This window comes from Salvelinus namaycush, chromosome 1 (assembly GCF_016432855.1).
Source record: "Salvelinus namaycush isolate Seneca chromosome 1, SaNama_1.0, whole genome shotgun sequence".
In the NCBI taxonomy this organism is placed as follows: domain Eukaryota; kingdom Metazoa; phylum Chordata; class Actinopteri; order Salmoniformes; family Salmonidae; genus Salvelinus; species Salvelinus namaycush.
In genome coordinates, this window is record NC_052307.1 from 49276377 (window position 1) to 49302794 (window position 26418).

Consider the following 26418-nt stretch of genomic DNA (forward strand, 5'->3'; position numbering starts at 1 on the left):
GTTTTCATCAATGATCTCACTGTACTTTGCTCTGTTCATCTTTCCCTCGATCCTGGCTAGTCTCCCAGTCCCTACCGCTGAAAAACATCCCCACAGCATGATCCTGCCACCACCATGCTTCACCGTAGAACTGGTGCCAGGTCTCCTCCAGAAGTGACAAAAATGTATAAAACGCTGTTTTTGCTTTTTCATTATGGGGTATTGTGTTTAGATTGATGAGAAATGTTTTATTTAATCAATTTTAGAAAAAGGCTGTAATGTATAAAAATGTGGGAAAAGTATAGTGGTCTGGAGTCACGTGATGCTGCGAAGCAAGATGGTTGTCTTAAAGGAGCCTTCCGATAAAATCCTCCGAAGTTCGATAGTATAGTACATTTAGTAGAATTATTTTGGGGGAAAGTTAATTTAATTTGTTTTATCAATGTTTTCAACAATGTCTGCGTTGAATTCAGCTTCAACACGTACACGTAGCGCAATTGCTGGCTCAGCGGTTAACAAGGCTAGCTCTGTTTCTAGTAATTCAGCAAGCATGACTTTGAAAGGGCAGAACATAGAACCCAGCTCATTGTCAGCCTTGCAATCATCCCTACAGAAGGCCATGGAAGAAATGGGTAGAGTCAGCACCATTCTTGAATCGGATGTTTCTAAGGTCAAAAAATCTTAGATGGATATGCAAGAAGATGTATCGGTGATATTACAGAGGCTAGATGAGTCAGAAGGTCGGATATCAACGCTGGAGGACGTCAACGATTGACTGATTTAAGAACGTCGAGAAGAACGCCAAACTGTATGAGGATCTCCACAGAAGCGTGCAAGACGCAGCTAACCGAGACAGACCCCTCAATTTAAGACTTTTAGGGGTCAAGGAAGGTCTGGAGGATGGCAAGCTGCGGGAATGTGTGAGACAAATTATCTTGGAGACTCTGGGGGTGGATCTGGACAATCCGAGCTTCAACAAGTTCACCGTACCCTAGCACCAATACTACGCGAGAATCAGCCGCATAGACCGATCATCATCCGCTTTCTCATGGATCTGGAGAGAGAGAGAGTACTGGCCACTGCGAAGGGAATGTATCGGGAGAAGGGAGGGTGACCTGGAAGGGCTGCAAGCTATCATTCTTTCCTGATATGACCAAGGAGCTGGTGGATAAAAGGAGGCTTTTTACCGCAACAAGGACGAGGCTGCATGAGTTGGATGTACGTTTCACACTCGCCTACCCATTTATTCTACGCTTTACTTGGAAGGGGGAAAGACAGAGCTTCGATGACTATCGCAAGGCGATGGAATTCCTCAAGAAAAACTCAATAAATAAGGGCATGGATGACATAGCTATATTGGCCGGTGAGTTCCATATGGGACAGAGTCTGTGTGACACACTATCACAAAGACACTGTGAAATGACAATTTGGCTTTCCTAAAATGTCAGTTTTGTTTATTTTTCTTCTCTATTATTTTTACTTATTGCCATTTGGTGTGGGAATACAAGTATTGTTAGGTGCTCTCCAAAGTACTAGCCATGAGGCTGGAGAAGGTTTTACCTCATATTATTCACACAGATCAGGTGGGATTTGTAAAAAGTAGAACCTCCACAGACAATCTTAGACATTTGCTTCACCTAATGTGGCTGAGTCCAAAAGAGGATACTCAGGTGGCAGCCCTTTCCCTAGATGCGGAGAAGGCATTCAATAGGGTAGAGTAGGGCTTTTTGACATTTACCATTGAGAAGTTTGGCTTTGGCCCTGGATTTATCAAGTGGGTTAAGGTATTGTACTCCAATCCAAGAGCAGCAGTCCTCACAGGCTATGCCTGTATCCAAATTCTGTCCTGTTGAAATTACTTCATTACAGATAAAATGAGTGCCATCAGGGATGAAATACCTGGGGATAAAATTGAGCAACGAACCACAGAATATCATGCAAATCAATATGATGCCACTACTACAAAAAATAAAGAATACTCTTGATAAATGGAGGCTGCTTAATCTTACATTATGGGGTAAAATAAATACTATTCAAATGGTTGTGGCCCAACAGTTTAATTATGTATCCATGATGCTCCCTGTGACCATTTCTCCCTTACTATTTAAGCAGTACAATCAAATGATTAACTTCTCTAGGGTATGTGGGACGGTTGCGTCCCACCTTGTCAACAGCCAGTGAAACTGCAGGGCGCCAAATTCAAAACAGAAATCCCATAATTTAAATTCCTCAAACATACAAGTATTTTACACAATTTTAAAGATACACTTGTTGTAAATCCAGCCAAAGTGTCCGATTTCAAAAAGGTTTTACGACGAAAGCACACCAAACATCTTCATCTTCATCAGATGACACTCATAGGACTTCATGTTACACAATACATGTATGTTTTGTTCGGGAAAGTTCATATTTATATCCAAAAATCTGAGTTTAGGTGGGACGCTACTGTCTCACTTGGCAAAAAGCCTGAGAAAATGCAGAGCGCCAAATTCAAATGAATTATTATGAAAATTACTATAAAAATCTAACTTTCATTAAATCACACATGAAAGATACCAAATTAAAGCTACACTGGTTGTGAATCCAGCCAACATGTCAGAATTCAAATAGGCTTTTCGGCGAAAGCATACGATGCTATTCTGAGGATAGCACCATTGTAAACAAAGAGAGATAAGCATATTTCAGCCCTGCAGGCGCGACACAAAACGCAGAAATAAAAATATAATTCATGCCTTACCTTTGACAAGCTTCTGTTGTTGGCACTCCAATATGTCCCATAAACATCACAAATGGTCCTTTTGTTCGATTAATTCTGTCGATATATATCCAAAATGTCAATTTATTTGGCGCGTTTGATCCAGAAAAACACAGGTTCCAACTTGCTCAAACGTGACGACAAAATATCTCAAAGGTTACCTGTAAAATTTGCCAAAAAATGTCAAACTACTTTTGTAATACAACTTTAGGTATTTTTTTACGTTAATAATCGATCAAATTGAAGACGGGATGATCTGTGTTCAATACAGGATTAAAACCAACTGTAGCCAGCTTTCTGCTCACACGCTTCTATCTAACAGGACACTTAATGTGACTCTCATTCAAGATGGCCGTACTTCTTCATTGCACAAAGGAATAACCTCAACCAATTTCTCAAGACTGTTGACATCCAGTGGAAGCGGTAGGAACTGCAAGCATGTCCCTTAGCATGTCCCTTAGAAATCTGGTTTCCCAATGAAAAATCATTGAAAAGAGAGTGACCTCAAAAAAAAAAATCTGAATGGTTTGTCCTCGGGGTTTCACCTGCTAAATAAGTTATGTTATACTCACAGACATGATTCAAACAGTTTTAGAAAATTCAGAGTGTTTTCTATCCAAATCTACTAATAATATGCTTATCTTATCTTCTGGGGATGAGTAGCTGGCAGTTTAATTTGGGCATGCTTTTCATCCAAAATTCCAAATGCTGCCCCCTACCCTAGAGAAGTTAATAATTATATTGGGATGGGGGGAAAAAAACAGAATAAATGTGAACAAGTTATATGCTCCAAGGGATAAAGGAGGACTAGCATTACCCAATGTAGAACTATAAAACATATCATTTGAAGTAGCCAAATTGGCCAGACACTGGGGCAATTATGATTCCCATTTGGGATGGTCTATCACAGCCCCGTTTAAGCCTATTGAGGCCTTATCACAATTCTACAACATTCCCGAGAGGTATGGGTTAAGATTCATAAGATGTTTGGAATTTCCCAGTATAAACAAAAATATTCTTCCATGTGGCACAACCCATCGGTTTGCATAGGAAAACATTAATTTATCTTGGAGGTATGGCTTAGACAAGGCCTGCATGTACTAGGGGATATATATGAGAAAGGAGTGCTTATGTCCTATCAGGACCTGAAGGGCAAATGTTATTTGCCAGATAAGGGATATTTCTGGAAATACTTACAACTAAGGAGCAGCATGGGGTCTCTTATGAGAATTAACCTCCAGAGAGATGAAATGTTTTTAGAACAATATTTCATGTTACCAGGAATATCACACTCTGCTTCAGTGTTTTATAAAAGAGTCTCATATGCACAATATGGAAACTGGGAGAATTTAAGGTTGATTTGACAGAGGGATCTTAATTGTAACATTGAGGAGGATGTATGGAATTTTTGTTTCCGATGTAGGGTGGTGTACCAGGGATACAAGGGGTACATTTACACATTATACGATTGTTCATAGATACTACTGGACCCCAGTTAGATTACATGAAGTGGGTTTATTGCAAAATAGTTTATGCTGGAAATGCAAGGGTGATGTAGGTACCTTTCTGCATGCTATATTGGACTCTCCCATGGTGCTCTCTTTTTTGAAGGAGGTTCTTAAAAAGCTTGAGGAATGGGTGGGACAGGCTATCACAGAGGCCCCACACCTGTGCTTATTAGGGGATATATCTATTTTACCACCAGGTATTAGCAAAGAAGAGTTTGGTCTTGCCTTAGTGGGTTTTCTTATTGCGGCTAGAATCATACTATGTAACTGTAAGAGCGCAGAAATTAACAGATTGGCTGAATGAGCATAATCTTGTCTGCAAATCAACTTGCAGACAATAATATGCTCATTCATTTCCAAAATGCCTTTGAATCGCACAAACACAATCAACTGGGCTACCCCACTGACATCAGTGGCTTCATCCAATAGCAGAGAAAATGGACCAGAATTTTTTACATTTTCCACCACTTGATCTACGATATCAACGCCCATGTCATCGATCCTACAATACATCATGTTATTTGAAAATGGTACCATCTTCAGTGCGTCCACTGTTGTCTTATCAATGATTTGTCTTATCAATGATAGTTTCTGTTAGAATAACAGCAGCAGGCACTCTAGTGCACGGAGCAAAGGATCACGTGAACTTGGTGCGAGCAGAGGATCAACCATTGAGCGAACAGAGGCCAGGTAGACAGAGCAATGCACACGCACCCAAAGTAAAAAAACAGGCCTATAAATGTAAACTAACTACATTTCACACCAGTGACCTCAGTAAATGTTCTCCTACCTATAAAGACTGAAATAATTTGAACATATTTTTTGGAATAATATTTTTCCGAATATTTTTTTTCTTCACATTTTTGAAAATCCACCAACGTACCCCCTGGGGACTGCCCATGTACCCCTAGGGGTACGCCTACCCTCGGTTGGGAAACCCTGACCTAGCCTATGAATGAAAGTTTACAACGTAGGTGCACAGATCGAGATACAATTTTTCAATCAAGGTGACAGACAGTGACACACTCAACACCACCTTGCCTGCATCTAGCTGATCTAGGGAGTAATCGTTAGTCCAACAGTTGCAAACGAGAGTTTCTATTTGAAAAATCCAGATATTTTTATCCCCATTTCGTTCAATTTGCTTCCGTTTAAGACAAGTTTTTCAACAGAATTGGCGGAATGAATTCACCCCAGATCACACTCACAGTTCACTTTCATAGCAGCCAGATACAAACAGCATGATCACTTTTCCCATTGTATAATTCCTTCTTGCGTCTACGCACTCTTCTCCTCTCACCTTTTCCCTTTGCTTGTGGACTTCAGTGCACAACACATCAGCTATCTGTGACCAGGCGAAAATACCTTTCCAAGCCAAACCTTCATATCATAACTGCTACCCACTAAATACAGCCTACAACATTGTCACCATATTAGCTAGCATCATAGTCAACATAGTTATGTAGAACTAATGCTTTAGTAAACCCGCTACAATGTAGAGTGTAGTTACACCGGTGTGTTCCAGTTCCCACCAATATCCAGCAACATCGCACAGCTATTGAAGAGGCGTGGGACAATATTCCACAGGCCACAATCAACAGCCTGATCAGCTCTAAGTGAAGGAGATGTGTTGCGCTGCATGATGCAAATTGTGGTCACACCAGATACTGACTGGTTTTCTGATCCACACCCCTACCCTTTTTTTCAGGTATCTGTGATGAACAGATGCTAATCTGTATTCCCATTCATGTGACATCCATAGATTAGGACCTCATGAATTTATTTCAATTTACTGATTTCCTTATATGAACGGTAACTCAGTAAAATCTTTGAAATTGTTGCATGTTGCATTTATATTTTTGTTCAACGTAGATTCATTCTCTGATCATTTGATTGGGTGGACAACATGTCAGTTCATGCTGCAAGAGCTCTGATAGGTTGTAGGACTTTCTCCGGAAGTTGTCAGAATTACTGTTTAAGTCTATGGTAGGTGGTGAGAACCATGAGTTTCTTTCCTGGGTTATGTATTGAAGCCAATGCACCCAGAGGAGGACGGAAACTAGCTGTCCTCTGGCTACACCATGGTGCTACCCATAGTGCTGTTGAGGCTACTGTAGACCTTCATTGGAAAACAGTGTGTTTTAATCAATCATTTATTGACATTCATATATTTTGTGTAGTTTTATCTAAAAAGGATAACTTTTTCAATGTTCCACTATTTAAATTTATGAAATTCGCTGAGGATGGTCCTCCCCTTTCTCCTCTGAGGAACCTCCACTGCTGGGTATGTGTGTGTGACAGTGTGTGTGTATGTTTGTTTCTTGTTCTCTGTAAATACAGCTAGCTTACATTCATGTCATGACCCTGTGAATTTATTGTTTCAGTTGGAAGAAGTATCATGAGTATGGGGTGGATGTGTGTGCACACATGAGCGCACTATAATGTGAGCTTGTGAGGTATGTATGTGTTTTTTCATTAGTAGCAGAAATAAGAACTAGGGTAGAAAGTTATGCTGGTCAGAGATGGAGCGACACATACACCGACACTCGAGCAGAGGCTGTCAGAAGGAACATCCACTGTGTGTGCTTGATTTCTTTTCCCACTCTGATGGGAGAGAAGTAAGAGTGTCTGTCTGTCTGTCTGTCTGTCTGTCTGTCTGTCTGTCTGTCTGTCTGTCTGTCTGTCTGTCTGTCTGTCTGTCTGTCTGTCTGTCTATTAGCTGTCATAAGTAATAATTGCCCCTGAGCGCTCCCTTGTTGCACAATCCCTTGAAGGCTGATTTAAAAGGCATTTGATGGAACGGTTGTGATACATTTTTCTGCACAAAATAATAATTATACAAGCATGTTGTATCATAACCATTATGTCAAATGTGTTGTACATCAGTTATACAACCTGAGTATGTACAGGGCCCATGCTTGGACAAACTCCTCTCATATCCCTGTTATATTTGGTTTCATCATATGATATTCAAAGAAAAGGGCATCATATAAAAAACTGTTTGGACAGAACATTCCCAATGCAACAGTCAACATCTTTCAACTGTCTTTACATCCTTCACGCAAATAGTACTATTGAAAGACAAACAAAGATGAATTAGGCTGTTTGAAAAGGTTTGAATCCTAAGCAAACTGCCTACACATTGTTGGAAGTGCAATAGACCAACATAGTTACTGTAGTTGGTCAAAGCTGTCTGTTAGAAAACATAGGTAGAGCATTGGTGAAGTATGCATTTGTGGTGATCATGTGAATTTCCTTTAAAAAATGTCTTCAGAACAATATCTACTTCTCACTTAAAATGGTGTTATTTTTAATTTCCATGGTTTTTACACCAGAAGGTGATTATACAACATTATTATGCAACACAACAGCAATACAAGTACACAATAATTACAAATGACAACAGAAATTATGTAGTGGGCCCTCCCGAGTGGCGCAGTATCGCAGTTCTAGAGGCGTTACTACAGACCCGGGTTCATTCCCGGGCTGTGACACAACCGGACGTGGCCGGGAGTCCCATAGGATGGCGCACAATTGGCAGAGCGTCGTCTGGGTTAGGGGAGGGTTTGGCCGGAGGGGCTTTACATGGCTCACCACTCCCTAGCGACTCCTTCTGGCGGGCCGGGTGCCTGCAGGCTGACCCCGTTCGCCAGTTGAATGGTGTTTCCTCTGTTACATTGGTGCGGCTGGCTTCCAGGTTAATCTGGGTGTTAACGAGCACGGTTAGGCGAGTCATGTTTCGGAGGACGCATGACTCTCCCGAGCTCGTTGGGGAGTTGCAGCGATGAGACAATAAAAATGTAAAAATAATGCTGTTATTAGTATTTATTTAATATTAACAACCGATTTTCCAGAGGGACGCAAAAAAACAGAAACCCATTTAAGCCAAAGTATTTCCCTGATCTCTTAACAAGACAATCAAGAAAGCTCTTGTAAAATACACAAATAATCAACATGCACCCATTCACTTTTTACATGAAATTGTAGTTTAAAGTTTGTTGAAGAAAGGCCTAGTACTACATTACCTGTAAACAATCAAATTTAAAGCACATTATAAAATGTAATGTACACAAAACAATTGTAAAATGTACAATCAAACGTACAATCAGAGAGTAGAATGTGTACATACAATTCAGGGATGGCCACAATTGCTCTTAAAGAGCTACAGGGTTCTGCAGGCTTTCTTGTTCATGCCCAGTTCTACCACACCTGATTATACTATTCAATGTCTTGATGAACAGCTGAGTAGTAGAATCAGATGTGGTAGCACTGGGCCTGAACAAAAAAGCCTGCATAACTCATCAATAGCAATTTTGGTAACTGCTGATACAAATACTGTGATAAATGAGAAACTGCAGAGAAACACCTGCTAAAATACAAAGTCATTAGACAAGTACAAAACACTTTTAAGAATACATATTTACAAATCTGACATTGGATAGGTGCTCTAAATTCTTGAGCTACAAATGTTCTTAGTAATTCTGTATCAGCTGTCTAACTCCAGCAAAAGACCACACATTCATTCCCACATTGATAAATGGCAGTACAGTAAATATGAAAACAGATGGGAGCAGAGTTTGAGCGCTGGGCCCAGTTTGCCAAGAGCACCTAAAGGCTAGGTTTATCATTAGAACCTTTGTAGGAGCATCTTTAAATCTCTGAGCTGTTTCCCAAAACCATCATTATTAAAGTTGCACTTGAAAATGCTTGTAAATCTAACAGCTGCCTTAGACCACTCATAGAACTACTAAGTGCGTCGTTAGATGTTTTTTTGCCTTCCCGCATCACTTTATAGACAGAAGAACTCCGCTAAACATAGAATCACATGGTTCATCCTTCTCTCTGTGTTCTCAATAACTTCAGAACAAAGTTGACCACAAACACAAAGTTGCCAATGTCTTTGCAATTGACACAAATAAGCAACGCATAAAAATATGCTTCAAATGAAAGCCGAGATGATTGCAATAAAATAAGCAGTAAGCTTTAGAACTATATCAATCATATTGAATACAGGGCCTTCGGAAAGTATTCAGACCCCTTGACTTTTTCCACGTTTTGTTACATAACAGCCTTATTCTAAAAATGATTAAATAAAACAATTTCTCAGCAATCTACATACAATAACCCATAATGACAAAGCGAAAACAAAGATAGCTTATTTACATACGTTTTCAGACCCTTTGCTATGAGACTCGAAATTGAGCTCAGGTGCATCCTGTTTCCATTGATCATCCTTGAGATGTTTCCACAACTTGATTGGAGTCCACCTGTGGTAAATTCAATTGAGTGGACATGATTTGGAAAGGCACACAACTGTCTATATAAGGTCCCACATTTGACAGTGTATGTCAGAGCAAAAACCAAGCTATAAGGTCGAAGGAATTGTCCGTAGCGCTCCGAGACAGGGTTGTGTCAAGGCACAGATCTGGGGATTGGTACCAAAACATGTATGCAGCATTGAAGGTCCCTAAGAACACAATTTCCTCCATTATTCTTAAATGGAAGTTTAAGAAGTAGAAGTTAGAAGTTTGGAACCAGCAGGACTCTTCCTAGAGCTGGCCGCCCGGCCAAACTGAGCAATCGGGGGAGAAGGGCCTTGGTCAGGGAGGTGACCAAGAACCTGATGGTCCACAGTTCTTCTGTGGAGATGGGAGAAACTTTCAGAAGGACAACCATCTCTGCAGCACTCCACCAACTAGACGGAAGCCACTCCTCAGTAAAAGGCACATGACAGCCCGCTTGGAGTTTGCCAAAATGCACCTAAATACTCTCAGACCATGAGAAACAATATTCTCTGGTCTGATGAAACCAAGATTGAACACTTTGGCCTGAATGCCAAGCGTCAAGTCTGGAGGAAACCTGGCACAATCCCTACTGTGAAGCATGGTGGTGGCAGGATCATGCTGTGGGGATGTTTTTCAGCAGCAGGGACTGGGAGACTAGTCAGGATCGAGGCAAAGATGAACAAAGCAAAGTACAAAGACAAAGGAGCTCTCCAACAGGTCAGAGACAAAGTTGTGGAGGAGTACAGATCAGGGTTGGGTTATAAAAAAAGATCTGAAACTTTGAACATCCCACGGAGCACCATTAAATCCATTATAAAAAAATAAAGAATATGGCACCACAACAAAGCATGGTGGTGGCAGCATGTGGGGATGTTTTTCCATCGGCAGGGCCTGGGAAACTGGTCAGAATTAAAGGAATGATGGATGACGCTAAATACAGGGAAATTCTTGAGGGAAATCTGTTTCAGTCTTCCAGAGATTTGAGACTGGGACAGAGGTTCACCTTCCAGCAGGACAATTCATTTATTTATTTTTACCTTTATTTAACTAGGCAAGTCAGTTAAGAACAAATTCTTATTTTCAATGACAGCCTAGAAACAGTGGGTTAACTGCCTTGTTCAGGGGCAGAACAGCAGATTTTTACCTTGTCAGCTCAGGGATTTGATCTTGCAACCTTTTGTTTACTAGTCCAATGCTCTAACCACTAGGCTACCTGCCTCCCCAATGACCACTAAGCATATTGCTAACTACAGCTGCTAGCCTTCTACTAGCTAGCTGCTACTGTTGCGCAGCAACCAAGTTGTTTGACCGGAATAGAACACTGAGATTCGGCTGAAAAGATGTTAAAATTGTCAGAAATGCTACAAAAAGGTAGCACATCATTGGGTTTTATTGGGCAGAAATGTGAGAGCAATAAATTGTCAAAATCAAAACTGTTGCACCTACAAACTTGTTCAGTCCAAACGGATCTAAGTCTAATGGTCACCCTATGGACTCTGTAGCCTCGGTTTAATCGCTTTAAGCCTAGTGGTTAAAACCATTTATCCAGTGACCAAAAGGTAGCTGGTTCGAATTCCCGAGCCAGCAAGGTGGAAAAATCTGCCGTTCTGCCCTTGAGCAAGGCAGTTAACCCCCAACAATAACTCCTCCCCAGGTGCCAATGACATGGACGTCGATTAAGGCAGCCCCCACACCTGACTGATTCAGAGGGTTTGGGTTAAATGCTGAAGACACATTTCGGTTGAATGTTTTGCAACTGACTAGGTATCCCCTTTCCCTTAATCCGACATCTAGAATTTGAGCTAAATTTGGGGGTGAAATTGCCTGACAAGCCTAAAGAAAAAAATCAGGTATTGTGGTTCTCGTTAATGGCCGAATGGATCATTGTGAGAGGCAGGGAGTGTGTTTTATACCTCCAATCAAATTGATTTACGAATTTTCATCAACATATTGGCTTGATGATGGTAGGGAGATTTTAATTTAAAATTGTGCTTCAAACAATGCACACTACAGTTGCGCCAACCAGCACAACTATAATAAAATAATACCTCCCACTATCCAGGTGATGGCTGCATGGTGCAGTTGGTGAGAAGCAACGGCAGCATCTAGAAGACAACATCAAAAACTGCATTAACTTTGATCACAGTTCATGCTGTCGACATGTAGGTGCAAGTCAGAGCTTTTTATCCCCATAATGCAACACGCTATTGATCCTCTAGAAAGCGCCCATTGTTAACGTGTCATGCAAGTTTGATTCAAACAGCTGTTAATGGTAATTCATTAAAAAATACGAAACAATACAATAAAATGCACTAGGCAATAGCAGGCACTGCAAGAAGCCGCTGGAATGATGCGGTGCCTGCTAATATTGGTCGAGATTTCACAAAGCAGGGGACCGCCAGTTAGATGTCAATGTCATCACTCAGCAAAACACCTGTCACTCAGTCAGTCTGCAGCATAGCACAGAGCAAATATGCATATTCGAAACTTCCTCCGAAAGAGAGGCAAAAAAAGCGAGCAAGTTTAGTAGGTTGAGCGCAAGCAGTGAATGAGGTGGAGAGGGCACAACAGCCAGAAAGTCAAAGTGCAGCAGCAGAGTTAGCCACAGGGTTGGTGATAGCTAACTAGCTAGTCTCCCTCAGCATAACGGTTGGCTAACATGCTTACTACACCAACCACGAGTGTGCGTGCGCCTTTGTGCGCATGTTGATTTTGTCCATCCACACCAGACGTTATCATGAAGCACAGGTCATTATATCAAAACCAACTGTGAACCAACTATATTAATTTGTGGACAGGTCAAAACACACATGAAACATTCATGGACATTTAGCTAGCTAGCTGTTGGGCTGTAAACATTGGGCTGTAAATTTACCTGACATGCATATGGTCCTCTTTGTAGCTGGTTCTTTGTCAAATTTTGACTTTGGTTGCTGCTGGCTTGTTAGCTAGCTGAGGCAGAAAGAGATGAGAGAACATTTTTCTGACTGAAGCACATGTCTTCTGACAATGACAAAGTGCCCCCTGTGGACTGAAGCTGAACTTTACTACAACTAGATATTTAACCAGGGAAGAATGACTGCCCCCTCTTATTGAAGCCATGGAAGTTCAAGGCCTATCGCGGTGCTGCAGGCATAGTTTGCAGAAAAACAGGATCCCCATTATAGTGAACCAAAAATCTCCATCTTCATGGTCAATCTTTGTGTCATTCATTTTATATCGCTCAACGAAGAAGTTATAAAGATAATTTAGTTGCTAATGGCAGCCTGCAGTATCCCGGTCGGCCTTCAACTTGAGTTACTCAATAAGAGGGGGCAGCACTGAGCTAGCTTGCAACGTCACTTCCTGGAGTAGCTCAAACTGCACATGTCGAGTGCAGTTGAGTCATGTGGTGTCATGTGATCGATGGTTTTGTCGATTCATATATATATATAGTTATTGTATTTAACCCTGCTTAAAATGGGCAATGTTGAGGTGGTAGAACTGACAATGAAGTCAATCTTATAACCTATTTCATTCTAAAGGTTAACATGCTTGGCTTATGTCTGTTATTTCCATATAGGCTATGTAACTATTTGGAAAATATTTATTAGGTTATATATATATATATATATATATATATATATATATATATTAGGTTTGTGCAGGGTTAGTGAAATTATTTAATTGAGCTTCATATTCATTTAGCCTCTTGGCGAACCGATCCCTTTAGCAGGATCATTTTCGTCAACATCTGGTGAATTGCAGAGCGCCAAATTCAATACTAAAAATATTTAATTTTCATGAAATCACAAGTGCAATATACCAAAACACAGTTTAGTTTGTTGTTAATCCACCTGGCATGTCAGATTTCAAAAAAGCTTTACGGCGAAAGCAAACCATGTGACTATGTGAGGACAGCTCTCAGTAGACAAAACATTGCAAACAGCTAGCAGCAAAGTAGATTGGTCACGAAAGTCGGAAAAGCAATTAAATTAATCGCTTACCTTTGATCTTCGTATGTTTGCACTCACGAGACTCCCAGTTACACAATAAATGTTTGTTTTGTTCGATAAAGATTATTTTTATATCCAAAAACCTCCATTTGGTTGGCGTGTTTTGTTGAGTAATCCACAGGCTCGTGCAGGACACGACGGGCAGACAAAAATTCCAAATAGTATCCGTAAAGTTCGTAGAAACATGTCAAACGTTTTTGATAATCAATCTTCAGGTTGTTTTTACAATAAATAATCGATAATATTTCAACCGGACGGTAGCCTTTTCAATACAAGAGAGAAAGAAAAGGTCTCGCTCCAGTGGCGCGCGCATGAACAAATCTAAGGACATCTGGCTATCCACTGACGCGATGTGATCATTCTCGCTCATTTTTCAGAATAAAAGCTTGAAACTATGTCTAAAGACTGTTCACACCCTGTGGAAGCCATAGGGAAAGGAATCTGGTTGATATCCATTTAAATGGAGGATAGGCTTGCAATGGAAAATAATAGTTTCAGAAAAACAGCACTTCCTGGTTGGATTTTCCTCAGGTTTTCGCCTGCAATATCAGTTCTGTTATACTCACAGACAATATTTTGACAGTTTTGGAAACTTTAGAGTGTTTTCTATCCTAGTCTGCCAATTATATGCATATTCTAGCTTTTGGGCCTGAGAAATAGGCAGTTTACTTTGGGAACGTTTTTTATCCAAACATCAAAATACTGCCCCCTAGCTTCAAGAATTAACTACTTATTTGTTTTATTGTTGTTGCATTGTTGAGAGGTGAACCTGCAGGTTAGAATTATATTCCACTGTGTACTCCATCTACTGTATGTCATGTGTATATGACAAGTACACAAGCTTGAACTTAGAAGGGAAGGGGGCAGGCAGCCAGAAAGATAAGGAAAAGATATCCAACTTCGTGATTAGATTGTATGTGAACAAAATATTGAAAATACATAGGCCCTTAAGGAAAAGTCCAGTCAAAGACTATCTTATGGTATTTTCTCCATTAGTCCACTGTTGGTTGATACAGTCTCAAAATGTTTTGCATATCAACAGTAAAGATTTCAATATATAGTATTTTTATTGTGCATCATCATGATTATGTGACACTGCTTCTTAAAAACGTTACACAAAATCTGGAGTTGGAATACTTTCTGAAGGCACTATGTTTGTCTGCCTGTATCTATAAGATTAAAAATATATCATGTATAAATGAAGACTTAACAAAACACAAATATGTTCTTATTGAAACCACGTCTGATAAGATTCTTTCTATGTCCAATATTTCTGTAGGGTTAGTTTTTCTTCCGTGTTACCTTTGGGTTTTGTAAAGACAGCTGAGAATACAACCATTACCTTGCTTGTTGTGTTACAAACTGAATTCTCTTCGCCAAACCCCTGGCTCCAGGTCATCTACAAGTCTCTGCTAGGTAAAGCCCCGCCTTATCTCAGCTCACTGGTCACCATAGCAGCACCCACCCGTAGCACACGCTCCAGCAGGTATATCTCACTGGTCACCCCCAAAGCCAATTCTTCCTTTGGCCGCCTCTCCTTCCAACTGCAAAACTCTCTGAAGCTGGAGACTCTTACCTCCCTCACTAGCTTTAGGCACCAGCTGTCAGAGCAGCTCACAGATCACAGATCACTGCACCTGTACATAGCTCATCTGTAATAGCCCATCCAATCTACCTCATCCCCATACTGTATTTATATATTTATTTATCTTGCTCCTTTGCACCCCAGTATCTCAAATTACACATTCATCCTCTGCACATCCTACTATTCCAGTGTTTAATTTCTATATTGTAATTGCCACCATGGCCTATTTATTGCCTTACCTCTCTTATCCAACCTCATTTGCACATGCTGTATATAGATTTTCCTACTGTATTATTGATTGTATGTTTGTTTATTCCATGTGTAACTCTGTGTTGTTGTATGTGTCGAACTGCTTTGCTTTATCTTGGCCATGTCACAGTTGCAAATGAGAACTTGTTCTCAACTAGCCTACCTGGTTAAATAAAAGGTGAAATAAATCAAATAAATAAATACAATTTTAGACATTTTGGAAACCATAAAATTGCATAGCTAAATTCTCCTCTCCTCTTTAATCTAGTGATTCTGTTGATTCATTGTACAGTTGAAGTCGAAGGTTTACATACACCTTAGCTAAATACATTTTAAACTCAGTTTAAATTCGAATTTGTGTCTATTCCTTTGGAACTTTTGTGAGTGTAATGTTTACTCTTTATTTTTTATCATTTATTTATTATCTATTTCATTTGCTTTGGCAATGTAAACATATGTTTCCCATGCAAATAAAACACGAGATAGAGAGAGACACAGACAGACAGACAGACAGACAGACAGACAGACAGACAGACAGACAGACAGACAGACAGACAGACAGACAGACAGACCGAACGAACATTCTACCCCAAACCAGAGAAGGGAGATGAGGGGAACCAGTGGGGTTTCTGGATGTAAGACTGGGGAGCTGTTGGCCCCCCAGCTTGTGTTTCACAAGCTTGGAAAAGGGACATTGGGTCCCTTTAAATGCACACCACGGAGCACAGACAAAAGACTCCCTGGTCATTCAACAGAATAAAAGCTTTGTCTGTGTGAAAGTGAGTGAGTCAGTGAATGAGAGAGAGGCAGGGTAGAGAAAGAGATTGTGTACATTGACTTTGTGCATCCAAATCTCTCTCACTCACAATCTCTCCATTCCCTCTCTTTTGCCGTGTCATTCTCTCTCGCTTCATCTCTGTCTTTTTTACCGTTTTCTCTTGCCCTCTCAGGACACATTAAACAACAACTCATTTGGTAAGAAGTACAGCTGGCAGGAGAAGGTCTCGCGCTCATCCTCCCCCCTCAAAACAGGTAAGCTATTCCACCACCACTTCACTTTACAGGAGACTGCTGGCTCGTACCACCAGTTTAATCTTTTGGGGGGTTGCTGATTTTGCTGATTTAGTAGATATAATTAGGAAACAAAGCAGTAACTGCAGAATCAACCACTGCCCCTAGAACTATAAACATATTTCCTTTCATCCATTGTAACATTGTCCAAGATCTGTCTGGATGAATTAGAATGGCCTCTGAACTACAGTATATGTAAAACTAGCAGAGAGTGTGTTGAGTTACCGACTAGCACCGCCGACTCAGATGTTAAAAAGATGGCCAATGCTGCACAACTATGAAGCTTCTATTACCTCAGCTGTCACTAAATGTGTATGGACAGAAAGGATAACAAAATCAAATAGAAAATGGTTGACTTTTTATTCTTGAAGCACATAGGGCTGGTACACATAAACCGTTCTTTTGAAGTTACATCTGTCTCTCTAATATATAACCGTGTCTGCTTTAGGTCCACTAGTAGGTTTGACGCTTTATATTGCTGTTTTCTTGATCAGATATCTCTAGAAAAATATAGTTCTCCATTCCAATGCTACTTCCTGGTACAATTTTCTGTATTGGCCAACTACATGCTCTTTTTTTTTTACATTTGTCTCCTTATAATTACAATATCTGACTCTCTTCATTGCTTCACACCCCCAATCATTAGTAATGGTTGTAATTATAACTTAATTTATTAAAATATCTTTATACATTGCTCTCAAAGCATGTATTAGTGTCTTCTGATAGCAGTGACAGCATCCCTGCAAGGCTCTAATGGTTTTTGACAGAGGATTATGACGTACTAGGTCAATCACATTCTATTTGCTGCCCACTGAACATGATGAGTAACGTGGATTTAGAGTGTAATCCCAGTGTTACCAAACCAACTAGACATTTCTATTTGTGTGTATTTGTCTGTGCATGTTAATCTGTATTTGCACGTGAACTGCTGCATAAGTTACCATCTGTTTTATTTTTAATTTAACCTTTATTTAACTAGGCAAAAAAATAATAATCTTATTTACAATGACGGCCTAGGAACAGTGGGTTAACTGCCTTGCTCAGGGGCAGAACGACAGATTTTTACCATGTCAGCTCAGGGATTCGATCTAGCAACATTTCGGTTTCTGGCCCAACACTCTAACCACTAGGATATATGCTATGTGCCCTTGTGTGTGTTTGTGTATTTTCTATGTTAATGTGTACATATGTGGATATGTCTGTTTTGTGTCTTCTTGTATGTATGTCTGCTTGTATGTCTGTCTGTGTGCCTGCACGTCTGTATGCCTGTGTCTTGTATGTATGTCTGTGTATGCTTGGGTCTCTGTCTGTCTCCCTCCCCCAGGCGGGCTGATCTCTCCCCATGAGCACAGCTGTCTAAGCGACGAGGACAAGCAGGAAGGTGGGACGCAGACCAAGGACCGCGGCACATCCACTGACACTCCCTGCAGATACAAACACACCTCTGGACACACCCACAGCTCCACAGTGGGGACACGCTCCAAACTGCCGGAGAAGCCCCCAGCACCCCCGCCTCCCCAAAACTACACACTCGCACCTCTGGGCCCCCCAGGGAAGGGCGAAGGGGGGACACACAGAGAGAAGATCCGCTATCACACAGATGTACGCCTAGAACCCACCGAGGAGATCTATCTGACTCCCGTGCACCGTTCCGAGCAGGACTACCCATTCCTGTCCCAGCAGCCAGAGCACGGACACATGTCAATCAGCTCTGACACCGAGGGCCCGCCCCCTTACCAGCCTCTGCCTGACCGGACCAACCCTTCCATCTGTGAGGAGGACGAGGTGTATGTGCACCCTCCCTCCTACGCCTCCTATGTGGAGGTTCTCTTCACCCCTCCCTCTACCGCCCCCCCCAGGGAACCCCCAGGCTTAGCCCTGAACCTCGGCCTGAGGGAAGGAGGAGCAGGGGCGATGGTGAGGGCAGGGGCAGGAGCGGAGTATGTAGATGCCCAGGATGAGACATTTGGGGTAGAGGGTGAGGATGAGAGGGTAAGGGTTGTGGGAGGCAGGCAGTATTTGGGACGTGGTGGCTGTGGTGCCCCCACGAGTACTTTGATGAGCTCGGATGCGAGTGGTCTGTCTTACGACTCTGTGAAGTACACACTCGTTGTGGACGAGCACGCGCAGCTCGAACTGGTAAGTCTGCGGCAGTGTTACCAATGTTACAGCGACGACAGCAACTCTGCGACCGTCTACGACAACTGCGTCTCGTCTCCGTATGAGTCGGCCATAGGGGAGAAGTATAAGGAGGAAGAGGAAGAAGAGAAAGAGGAGGAGGAGGAGGAGGGGGAGGAGGAGGATGAGGAGGAGGAGAGAGCGAGAGTGGGAAGGGTGAGGAGAGAAGCCACCGCCTGTCTGTCAGAGGACTCCACCCCGGAGGCGAACCTGCACTTCTCTAAGAAGTTCCTCAACATCTTCATGAACGGACGGTCACGATCATCCAGTAGGTACCACCACTGATTCACAATGACACCATCTTGTGTTCAGACACTGCAGTTTCTTACGTTAGGCTTAAAGGGCAACTCAATCACTTTTCAACCACATATTCATTATCTCCAACACAATACCAGTGTCAACATATGTGAAAACGGTGCATATGTGAAAACGGCGCAAGTTTTGTAGAAACAAATATAAAGTTCAACAGTTCTGTCCGATGACGCCATTAAAAGTTACAACATTTTAATCCTTAAGTCTATTGACTCACCCGTGCATCAATCTAAGTAACATAATAAAACAAATCCCCATTAATTAAAATCCATCAGTTTAAGCTAGAGATACTTTTTGTGTCTCAATCAGTGGCTGTCGGTACAGTTTAAGATGAGGAAGGATGATACATTTTTTCATGAACATGGCCTTATTTCTATTGGATATAGCATATTGGATGACTGCCATTCATATTCCATTGACCCAGCTCAATGTAACATCGATAGGTTTAGGCTACTACATCATACTGTACTTGAATTTTGCCCGTACCCATTATGAGGTTGCTACAACCTAGCCTATGAATGAACGTTTACCATGTAGGTGGTGCACAGGTCGATATAATTTTTAGTAATCAAGGTGACAGACACTGACACTTCAATACCGCCTTGCACACTTTTGCCTGCACCTAGCTGATCTAGGGTGTAATCATTAGTCCAACAGTGGCAAACGACAGTTTCTATTGGACAAATTCTGGTATCTTTATCCCCGTTCTGTTTGCTTCTGTTTAAGAAACATTATTCAACAGAATCTGCGCAATGAATTACACCCCTTATCGCGCTCAAACACAGTTCAATTTCATAGCAGCCACATACAAACAGCTCATTGTATACAGTATATAATTCCTCGCATCTATCTACTCTCTCTCATCCTCTCACCTTTTCCCTAAGTGTGTGGACTTCAGTGCACAACACATCAGCTGTCTGTGACCAGGAAAAAAAACTTTTCCAAGCCAAACCTTTATATCATGACCGCTAACAGCTTCACACAGCCTATAACGTTGTCGCATCATAGGCAACATAGCTACTAGAACTAATGTGTTAGTAAACCCACTACAATCATGCAGTACAGTGTACAATCATCAACAGTTACACCGGCAGCTCCGTGGCAATAAATTAATAAAACCAGAAGCTTACTTTGACTTGTAAGAGTTCCAGTGTTGGATAGCTATAGCCAGCTTTCTAAAATAGCATCATTCTCTGTTTGAGCCGGGTGTTTGAGTAGGCTAAACTAGCTAGCTACGTTAGACTCTAGCTAAGTAAGTGAAAGTGAAAAAATATATATTACGAAATATAGCTAGCTCTCTTTCTCTCAAAACTGTTCAACTATTATCTTTCTCTCTCTTTGAGTCAACTACTCACCACATTGTATGCACTGCAGTGCTAGCTAGCTGTAGTTTATGCTATCAGTAGTAGATTCATTCTCTGTTCCTTCGATTGGGTGGACAACATGTCAGTGCATGCTGCAAGAGCTCTGATAGGTTGGAGGATGTCCTGGGCTTCCTCAGGAAGTTGTCATAATAATGGTATAAGCCTATGGAAGGGGGTGAGTACCATGAGCCTCCTTGGTTGTGTGTTGAAGTCAATGTACCCAGAGGAGGACAGAAGCTAGCTGTCCTCCAGCTATACTGTGGTGCTACCCTACAGAGTGCTGCTGAGGCTACTGTAGACCTTCTTTGCAAAACAGTGTGTATTAAGATATTATTTGGTGACGTGAATATATTTAGTATAGTTTTATCTGAAAATGATAACTTTTTGAATGTATTAAAATGTGTCTGAAATTCACTGATGAGGATGGTCCTCCCCTTCCTCCTCTGAGGAGCCTCCACTGGTCTCAATCCAACGTCCACCCAACAATGCCGCATTATATAATGTTTACATACCCTACATTACTCATCTCATATGTATATACTGTACTCTATACCATCTACTGCATATTGCCTATGCCGTTCGGCCATCGCTCATCCATATATTTCTATGTACATATTCTTATTCATTCCTTTACATTTGTGTATATAAGGTAGTTGTTGTGAAATTGTTAGATTACTTGTTAGATATTACTGCATGGTCGGAACTAGAAGCACAATCATTTCGCTACACTCACATTAACATCTGCTAACCCTGTGTATGTGACAAATACAATTAGATATTTTTACGTATCTGCCTATGTTAGCCTTCCGCATCTGCGGTGGAAGGTGGCCGAGCTCCTCAAGAAAACGTCTGTAGCTTCCGAACGGTCGTTAGTGTCTGTTTTGCTCTACGACCCCCACAAGTGTCACAGAGCTCGTCTGAATGTAACCCATACAAATTAATGGAAGTATCGAGGTAGTTTTGTGCCAATAAAAATAATGGGTTAAATAAGTTTTTTTTTAAAACACAAATATTTCCTGAGCTTTCTTTTATCTCCTAGATATAGGACAGGCACTTTAAAACCTTGTTCCTTATGATTCCTTATGTCTTTTTTCCCCATTCATGAATGTGTTATTCAAAGCGTTTCTATGGGCTATAGTAGTAAAGGCCAAATTCAATATTTTATCAAATATATTTTTACATTTTTATACCTAAAGGGGTCCTAAAATTCAAAATCCAAAGCTAAATGATATGACCATCTTAAAACAATTCCATATGTTAGCTGATTAGACCCCTGGTGCTGGAGATGATTTTGACTCAGGACACTGTCATTCCTTATTGTACCAGCAACTCACAACAACATGCAGTAATTCATGCCACTGCACCACACGTCAGACATGTTCTTATTTCCAGCGTGACACACACAACATTGCAAAAAAGGATAGACCAAATCATAGAATATGAATGTATTCAATGAAACTGCTCTCTTGAAGATGGATAAATATTTTATCTTCTGCTCAAAAGATGCACAGTATAACTTATTTGCTTGGTTGCCTCAATAATCCCGTTTCCATCCATTGTTTCTATGTGAGTAAAGTCATACCGTATAAAAAAGTGGCATAATGGTGGGATCTTTTAGTTGTGGGATCTTTTAGCGTCTGTTAAATGTATTATGCAACAACTGCGGTGGTAACTCCTTTATGCGCATATATTGACATAATAAACCATCATATTGAAGTAAACTTGGAGTCACGCAATGACAGACTATGCTACGCTGTACTACCACTACGATGTGGAAAATCTTTAAAAGTACATAGGCAGATTAAATAAATTATGATGAAGATCATGATGGTTAAGTGATGGATGATGATGACCTTCATGCATATTTCCAATAAATATTTAGGGTTTTATTTGAATGCTGGTGATATGATGATCAATGCTTGGCTGCCAATTATCAACTGCAAATAATATTGCTCTTATCCATATCTCATCATATAACCCACCCTGTCCTCTTTATCAGCAAACTGTTATTTAGACCAAGCGCGAAGACCAGATTGGGCAAGTTTGCTATTAATCATAACAGTTTTTGTGACAAAGTTTAAAATTTTGTGACAGAGTTGAAAATGCCATGGAAACATATAAAACATATTTTTATTCAGTACATGGAAAATTAAGCCCAATGTGCACTACATCATCACGCACATCATTTTATCCGCAACAAGTCAGTTTGCATATTTTTGAATATTCTCATGGAAATCTGTCGACAATTGGACGGAAGCCTAGCTCATGTCTTTATATTCAGGGACGCATTACATTTCAAATAACAGCTGCATTCTGTGCCGAAATTAGCCTGAAATTCAGGTATGAATGGCAACAATATTGTCATGCAACTGTAAAATTCCCCTTAAAGTCAGCTGACCTGCAGCCCTGGTTCTTCTAAAGTAGTGAAATTGTGGACAATTAAATGTTTTCTGGATCAGAACCACCATGAGATCACCATGAATTGAATTTCAGTATATTTGAAAATATGATGCACCCAAATCCTATTTACAGCATTTTTGTATTTAAACCTTTTTTGTAGGCAGGGTGGAGTACCATTGAGACCAAGGTCTCTTTTAAAAGAGAACTCTGAATGACAAACACTTAGGCAATCTAGGCAGCATAAGAGCATAGGAAATATACAAAGGAAATGCAAACACAATCATAAAAAAAAAAAACATTACTCAGTGAATCTGATTTGCCCGAAAGGCACCAATGCATCCAATTGCAGAGTATTCTGAAGATTGTTCCATAAATGAGGTGCAAAGGAACTAAAAGCTGTTTTACCTAAATCTGTGGTGACAGAAGAAATGTCAATACTTGGCCATACCTGTGACCGGGTATGGTATCTCGTACTTCTTTAGGTTAGTAATAATTTGAGTAATGCTGGAGTTTTTGCGAAAGAGCTTTATAAATGAACAGCATGCGATGTTTCGACCTATCCGAAGTCCGAGGCCCAGCCTACTTTTTCATAGAGAAAACCTGTCACCCCTGATCAAAGGAAGTGTGCTATCAAATCAAATCAAATGTATTGTCACATACACATGTTTAGCAGATGTTATTGCGGGTGTAGTGAAGTTCTTGTTTCTACCCCCGACAGTGCAGTAATATCTAACAAGTAATATCTAACAATTTCACAACATATACCCAATACACACAAATCTAAGTAAAGGAATGGAATTAAGAATATATAAATATATGGACTAGCAATGTCAGAGCGGCATAGACTAAGATACAGTAGAATAGTATAGAATACAGTATATACATATGAAATGAGTAATGCAAGATGTGTAAACATTATTAAAGTGACCAGTGTTCCATTTATAAAAGTGGCCAGTGATTTCAAGTCTATATACAGTGCCTTATAAAAGTATTCATCCCCTTGGCGTTTTTCCTATTTTGTTGCATTAAAACCTGTAATTTAAATGTATTTTTATTTGGATTTCATGTAATGGACATACACAAAATAGTCATGTAATAGACATACACAAAAGTGAAATGAAAGAAATTACATGTTTAAAAAAAATCTTAAAAATAAATAACAGAAAAGTGGTGCATGCATATGTATTCACCCCCTTTGCTATGAAGTCCCTAAATAAGATCTGGTGCAACCAATTACCTTCAGAAGTCACATAATTAGTTAAATGAAGTCCACCTGTGTGCAATCTAAGTGTCACATGATCTCAGTATATACAGTTGAAGTTGGAAGTTTACATACACCTTAGCCAAATACATTTAATCTCAGTTTTTCACAAATCCTGACATTTAATCCTAGTAAAAATTCCCTGTTTTAGGTCAGTTAGGATCACCACTTTATTCTAAGAACGTGAAATGTCAGAAAAACAGTAGAGATAATTATTTATTTCAGCTTTTATTTCTTTCATCACATTCCCAGTGGGTCAGAAGTTTACATACACTCAATTAGTAGTTGGTAGCATTGCCTTTAAATTGTTTAACTTGGGTCAAACGTTTTTGGTAGCCTTCCTCAAGCTTCCCACAATAAGTTGGGTGAAGTTTGGCCATTCCTCCTGACAGAGCTGGTGTAACTGAGTCAGGTTTGTAGGTCTCCTTGCTCGCACACTCTTTTTTGGTTCTACCCACAAATTTTCTATAGGCTTGAGGTTAAGCGCTTTGTGGTGACCACTCCAATACATTGACTTTGTTGTTCTTAAGCCATTTTGCCACAACTTTGGAAGTATGCTTGGGGTTATTGTCCATTTGGAAGACCCATTTTTGACCAAGCTTTAACTTTCTGACTGATGTCTTGAGATATTGCTTCAATATATCCACATAATTTTCCTCCCTCATGATGCCATCTATTTTGTGAAGTGCACCAGTCCCTCCTGCAGCAAAGCACCCCCACAACATGATGCTGCCACCCCCGTGCTTCACGGTTGGGATGGTGTTCTTCGGCTTGCAAGCCTCCCCCTTTTTCATCAGCATTGTTTCATCAGACCAGAGGACATTTCACCAAAAATTACAATATATGTCCAAATGTGCAGTTGCAAACCATAGTCTGGCTTTTGTTATGGCAGTTTTGGAGCAGTGGCTTCTTCCTTGCTGAACGGCCTTTCAGGTTATGTCGATATAGGACTCGTTTTAGTGTGGCTATAGATACTTTTGTACCTGTTTCCTCCAGCATCATCACAAGATACTTTGCTGTTTTTCTGGGATTGATTTGCACTTTTCGCACCAAAGTCCGTTCATCTCTAGGAGACAGAACGCGTCTCCTTCCTGAGCGGTATGACGGCTGTGTGGTCCCATGATGTTATATACTTGCGTACTATTGTTTGTACAGATGGACGTGGTACCTTCAGGCGTTTGGAAATTGCTCCCAAAGATGAACCAGACTTGTGGAGGTCTACAAATCTTTTTCTGAGGTCTTGGCTGATTTCTTTTGATTTTCCCACGATGTCAAGCAAAGAGGCACTGAGTTTGAAGGTAGGCCTAGAAATACATCAACAGGAACAACTCCAATTGATTCAAATGATGTCAATTAGCCTATCAGAAGCTCCTAAAGCCATGACATAATTTCTGGAATTTTCCAAGTTGTTTAAAGGCACAGTCAACTTAGTGTATGTAAACTTCTCACCCACTGGAATTGTGATACAGTGAATTCATTATAAGTTAGATAGTCTGTAAACAATTGTTAGAAAAATTATTTGTGTCATGCACAAAGTAATTGTGCTAATCGACTTTCCAAAACTATAATTTGTTAACAAGAAATTTGTGGAGTGGTTGAAAAACAAGTTTTAATGATGCCAACCTAAGTGTATGTAAACTTCTGACTTCAACTGTATACACCTGTTCTGAAAGGCCCCAGAGTCTGCAACACCACTAAGCAAGGGGCACCACCAAGCAAGGGGCACCACCAAGCAAGCGGCACCATGAAGACCAAGGAGCTCTCCAAACAGGTGGAGAAGTACAGATCAGGGTTGGGTTATAAAAAAATATCTGAAACTTTGAAGAACCCACAGAGCACTGTTAAATCCATTATTAAAAAATGCAAAGAATATGGCACCACAACAAACCTGCCAAGAGAGGGCCGCCCATCATAACTCACAGACCAGGCAAGGAGGGCATTAATCAGAGAGGCAACAAAGATAACACTGAAGGAGCTGCAAAGCTCCACAGCTGACGTTGGAGTATCTGTCCATAGGACCACTTTAAGCCATACACTCCACAGAGCTGGGCTTTATGGAAGAGTGTCCAGAAAAAAAGCCATTGCTTAAGGAAAACATAAATGGAAAACAGCTATAAGCAGATGAAAACCTGTTTCATTCTGCTTTCCAACAGACACTGGCAGACTAATTCACCTTTCAGCAGGACAATAACCTAAAACACAAAGCCAAATCTACACTGGAGTTGCTTACCAAGACGCCATTGAATGTACCAGAGTGGCCTAGTTACAGTTTGGAATTAAATTGGCTTGAAACTCTATAGCAAAACTGGAAAATGGCTATGACCAATGACCAACAATCAACTTGAAGAATTTTTAAAAGAATATTGGGCAAATATTGCACAATCCATGTGTACAAAGCTCTTAGACTTAACCAAAAAGATTCGCAGTTGCATTCGCCACCAAAGGTGCTTCGACAAAGTATTGACTCAGGGGTGTG

General features: G+C 40.6%; 1 protein-coding gene across 1 annotated transcript in view; it reads left to right on the forward strand.

Annotated features, from left to right (window-relative positions):
* mapk8ip1b (mitogen-activated protein kinase 8 interacting protein 1b) overlaps nucleotides 1–26418 on the forward strand; it is a 193119-nt gene that overhangs the window by 152357 nt on the left and 14344 nt on the right. The window contains exons 4-5 of the mRNA XM_038998890.1: nucleotides 16307–16388; nucleotides 17752–18873. Of these exons, the coding sequence (XP_038854818.1) occupies nucleotides 16307–16388; nucleotides 17752–18873 (1204 nt within the window). The remainder of the gene's footprint in view (nucleotides 1–16306; nucleotides 16389–17751; nucleotides 18874–26418) is intronic.